Consider the following 2,197-nt stretch of genomic DNA (forward strand, 5'->3'; position numbering starts at 1 on the left):
TGAACATGCACATTCATGAAGACACGAGACAAGCCTGATGTTAGACCACTCAGCTCAATGCGTAACCATCTCTGGAAGGATGAAAACACAACACAGCACAACAGAGTCAAACATGTTTACAAAATAGGACAATCAGGATAAAATTACCTGAGAAACCTGCAGAGAATTTTTAAAGCAATCCAGAACAGAAACCTCACAGCAGTTTTTCCCAGTTTATGTCAGCCAGTGCGAATTTTGTTTGAGCATGCGTTCCTTTAAAGACATCGATGCTGATGTTGGAAAAGGTCAAGTGGTGCATTAACAACTAGAATGTGGGAAACTTGCTGTCTTACAGTTAAATATCCCGTGCGAGACGTGTAAGGCATCCGTGAGTGCTCCAGAGAAAACCTATGCTCACATTCACAAAGCAGGTCTACAACTACGGAAGAAAGATGTTTAATATTTAATGTTTTCTGAAAACTCAATAAGCTGTGAGCCACGGCCTTGTGTTTGTGTTTCCTTTCAAGACGTTTCCTTCAAAAATGACTGCAGGGTGAAGGAAACGAAGTGTCTACAGTTCAACATTTCCTGGGATTGGATGCCAACACAGAGTACAAAGGAAGCCTTAATCAATGGTGGAAACCACTGGAGTTTATCAAAATGTTTACCAGAGGTTAAAACAGTCAGGTGGGAACTGTTCACAGCTCAAATTCACAGAGAGACGTGCTGAGGCGAATAGTCTCTACAGTTGGTGTGACATAAATCTACATGCTCATTAGAGTAATGCGTCTGTTCTACCTGACAATGAGGCATGCTGCGACATCGGTGCAGTCACTTCCTGTGAAGTCATCCGGCAGGGAGAAATGCTGGCAGGGGCTGAAGGACAGGAGGACCTCTGTGTCCACCGGGACCACACTGCCTGCTGCCACGGGCTTCAAACGACCCAGGAAGCCGTCTGCATCTTCCATAGCCTTCAGGTTTATAACTCCGCTGCCATTCTCCATGATGCATTTGCAGCTGTTGACTCTGAAGCAGCCTGCCTTCTTAGCAGATCTCCCATGAGAGGAGGCAGTCGGGCAAAACAGGCCCAAACAAACAGATAGTGTGAGGAAGACAGCGTTAGGGATCATACTGGCGGTGTGAGCCGCAGCAGTGGACAGGGGCGAGTTATGTGCTGTGAGGTACCTCAAGCGTAGCTGACAGTATGGTGAGGGTAGAAAAGTAATTAGAGTAAAGGTGATTACCATTCCTCACATTCCTAAGACTCTCTAAGCTCAGATTAATGCCCCTGCATACACAGAAATACACACAGACAAGCCCGGCGTCCTCATGGAAGAACTCCATCATCACACATTAAAACCATTTTCCTAACTTGATGTACACAGTACACCAGCACTGATACAGCGCATACTTTACAGGACCTGTGAAGGTGCTCTGGCTTCAGGAGATTAGCACCAATTAGTACTATTACAGGTGCTAATTATTAATATTGTAGGCTCTTTACAGTATAAAACGCCTTGAGGCAACTGTGGCTGTGATTTGGTTCTATATACATAAGATTTAACTGAATTAAACTGAACCTGTGAAAAAGGTAGAGCTTCTATAGAGTTTGGATCTGTCAATCAAACACATCCAACAGATGCTGAGATCGATGGAATCTAGATAATATGAAGAGCTCGTCTTCATGTTCCTCAAACCCTTCCCGAATAATGTTTTCAGTACAGCAGGGTGTGTTATCCTCCTGAAAGAGGCTGCTTGCAACAGGGAACATCACTGCCATCAAGGGTTATAGTTGTTTAGATAAGCTGTACGTGTAAAGTCGCATCAGCATGAAAGACAGAACCCAAAGTACATGAAGCAGGCGGTGCGGGAGTGTCATCAATTTTTGCCTTTTGTATTAATTCTAAACCACTTCAGTCTGATAGGAATTGATTGTCTTTTCAGATCTATTTAAATGTGCGTGTTTGTTTGTGGCAGAAATCATGTTGCCCTAAAAAAAACAAAGTTAAATGGTTGTATAACTTTAAATAGTTTAAGTTCATATATCATGAGGCACTGTTTGCTGACTAATGGTATACATGTATGTCCCCAAACACCGTGTACCAGCTCCTGTTGTGAAAAACATGTTATTGGCTGCAGTGAGACTTCCGGCGTTGTGCCAGTTAACCCAGCACCATCACTGAGCTGCTGTTGGTAGACATGACAGATCTGATATTAA

General features: G+C 43.5%; 1 protein-coding gene across 1 annotated transcript in view; it reads right to left on the bottom strand.

Moving 5' to 3' along the window:
* Positions 1-983, bottom strand: part of LOC106456220 (uncharacterized) — a 5,166-nt gene extending 4,183 nt beyond the window's left edge. Inside the window, exon 1 of the mRNA XM_013910944.1 lies at positions 778-983. Within this exon, the coding sequence (XP_013766398.1) occupies positions 778-983 (206 nt within the window). The remainder of the gene's footprint in view (positions 1-777) is intronic.
* Positions 984-2,197: the final 1,214 nt, after the last annotated feature.

This window comes from Pundamilia nyererei, unplaced genomic scaffold (assembly GCF_000239375.1).
Source record: "Pundamilia nyererei isolate P.nyererei 1_Seehausen unplaced genomic scaffold, PunNye1.0 scaffold00053, whole genome shotgun sequence".
Classification (NCBI taxonomy): Eukaryota; Metazoa; Chordata; class Actinopteri; order Cichliformes; family Cichlidae; genus Pundamilia; species Pundamilia nyererei.